Source organism: Cebus imitator, unplaced genomic scaffold (assembly GCF_001604975.1).
Source record: "Cebus imitator isolate Cc_AM_T3 unplaced genomic scaffold, Cebus_imitator-1.0 Scaffold8, whole genome shotgun sequence".
In the NCBI taxonomy this organism is placed as follows: Eukaryota; Metazoa; Chordata; class Mammalia; order Primates; family Cebidae; genus Cebus; species Cebus imitator.
This window is the reverse complement of record NW_016107323.1, coordinates 7,150,229-7,152,112: the sequence shown is the minus strand read 5'-3', so window position 1 is coordinate 7,152,112 and position 1,884 is coordinate 7,150,229. Positions and strand designations below refer to the sequence as shown.

At 32.1% G+C, this 1,884-nt stretch overlaps 1 protein-coding gene across 3 annotated transcripts in view; it reads right to left on the bottom strand.

Annotated features, from left to right (window-relative positions):
• The window catches only part of IFT81 (intraflagellar transport 81), a 107,550-nt gene that overhangs the window by 90,989 nt on the left and 14,677 nt on the right, over window positions 1–1,884 (bottom strand). For 2 of the 3 annotated variants that reach the window (XM_017541885.2, XM_017541882.2), the window contains one exon: window positions 742–905. The exons of the other annotated variant lie outside the window; for it this stretch is intronic. In XM_017541885.2, coding sequence (XP_017397374.1) covers window positions 742–905 — 164 coding nt within the window. The remainder of the gene's footprint in view (window positions 1–741; window positions 906–1,884) is intronic. 3 annotated transcript variants of the gene reach the window in all.

Below are 1,884 nucleotides of genomic sequence, written 5' to 3'. Positions count from 1 at the left end.
GGGGCTGAGGCGGGAGGATCATGAGAGCAGGAGATTGAGACCATTTTGATTAACACAGTGAAACCTGTCTCTACTAAAAACACAAAAAATTAGCCAGGCGTGCTGGTGGATGCCTGTCCCAGCTACTTGGGAGGCTAAGGAAGGAGAACTGCTTGAACCCAGGAGGCAGAGGTTACAGTGAGTCAAGACTGTGCCACTGCACTCCAGCCTGGGCAACAGAGCAAGACTCCATTTCAAAAAAAAAAAAAAGGGATAATATGATACCAGCTTTCAATAAGCATTACAACATTTAGTAATTCCAAGGCAGGTATAAAAGGTTAATAAAAATATTAGCTTTAAATATAAAATTGCTACAATATTATGCTTGGAAATAAAAATTAATGGTAATTAAAATATTTTTAAATTTCCCATCTAGATGTTTATATAATGAAGACATAAGCTCATTGGTCAACTTATATTTATTATTTATATGTTTAAGTTACTTCATTTGCTAATCAATTGACTATGTTTTCATAACATCATGTGGATTAATTAACAGCATAACATTCTGTAATCCTCATAAAGAACAATATCTCATAAGAGTTGTCAACTCTTAAAACAAAAAACAAAAAGGGTTGTCAACTCTTAGCACAGGTTAATTTAAGAGTTAATAGTGGGATGCTACAGAAAGCAGTTCACGTAATTTTACAGGACTGGGGATCAGATAAAATTGAGAGCTATAAAAAGATGATTCTCACTTACTTTAGATTCAAGTTCAAGAAGATCAGAATGGCCCATAGCTGGCTCAGAAACTACTTTTTGTAAAAAATGTAATTCGTTTTTCTTGTTTTCTATTTCTTTAGGAAATTTTTCAGTTACCATATATAAATTAAATTTTATCTCCTCCTCTAGCCTCTTCATTAAACCTTTAAAAATAAAATAAATATTCAGCCCAAAAGACATATCTGTTGAAAACAATCTGTATAATATCTAGCATAGTACAATAAAAGATTGACCACTGAAATATTTTATTGTTAATCAGAATGAAAATGAAGAAACACAATTTGCATGGAAGAATATCTAAATAATTACAGAAAAAGTATTAGTATGACCTTTTCAAATTATAACCTAATTATTTTATATTCCACAATACACAAAAATGACATTTGCAGAGCCAGATATATTGTTGGGTCATATTTTATCCTCTAAGTATTTAAGAAATCCATGAACCATGCCAGGCACTGTGGCTCATACCTGTAATCCCAGCACTTTAGGAGGCTAAGGTGGGTGGATCACGTGGTCAGGAGTTTGAGACCGGCCTGGCCAATATGGTGAAACCCAGACTCTGCTAAAAATACAAAAAATTACCTGGGCATGGTGGCATGGGTCTGTAGTCCCAGCTGCTCAGGAGGCTGAGGCAAGAGAATTGCTTGAACCCAGGAGGTAGAGGTTGCAGTGAGCTGAGATTGCACAACTGCACTCCAGCCTGGGCGACAGAGCAAGACTCCATCTCAAAAAAAAAAAGAAAAAGAAATCCCTGAACCAAATGATAACACAAATAAAATCTAACCCAGGTGCTCTTTTATATAGATGATCATGTATTTTTTTTTCCTTTTGGAATACTTTTGATGCAGTATATATATATATATATGTATGTGTGTGTGTGTATGTATATTGTGTATATATACACAATACTATATAGTACATACATACAAATATAGTATATATAGTATTGTGTATATATAATATATACAATATATAGTATGTATATATATAGTATAGTATGTATATATACTATATATTGTATATATGTATTATATATATAAACAATATATATAGTATATATATATTATATATTTACACAATATATATTGTGTATATATATAGTACATATATATATATTGT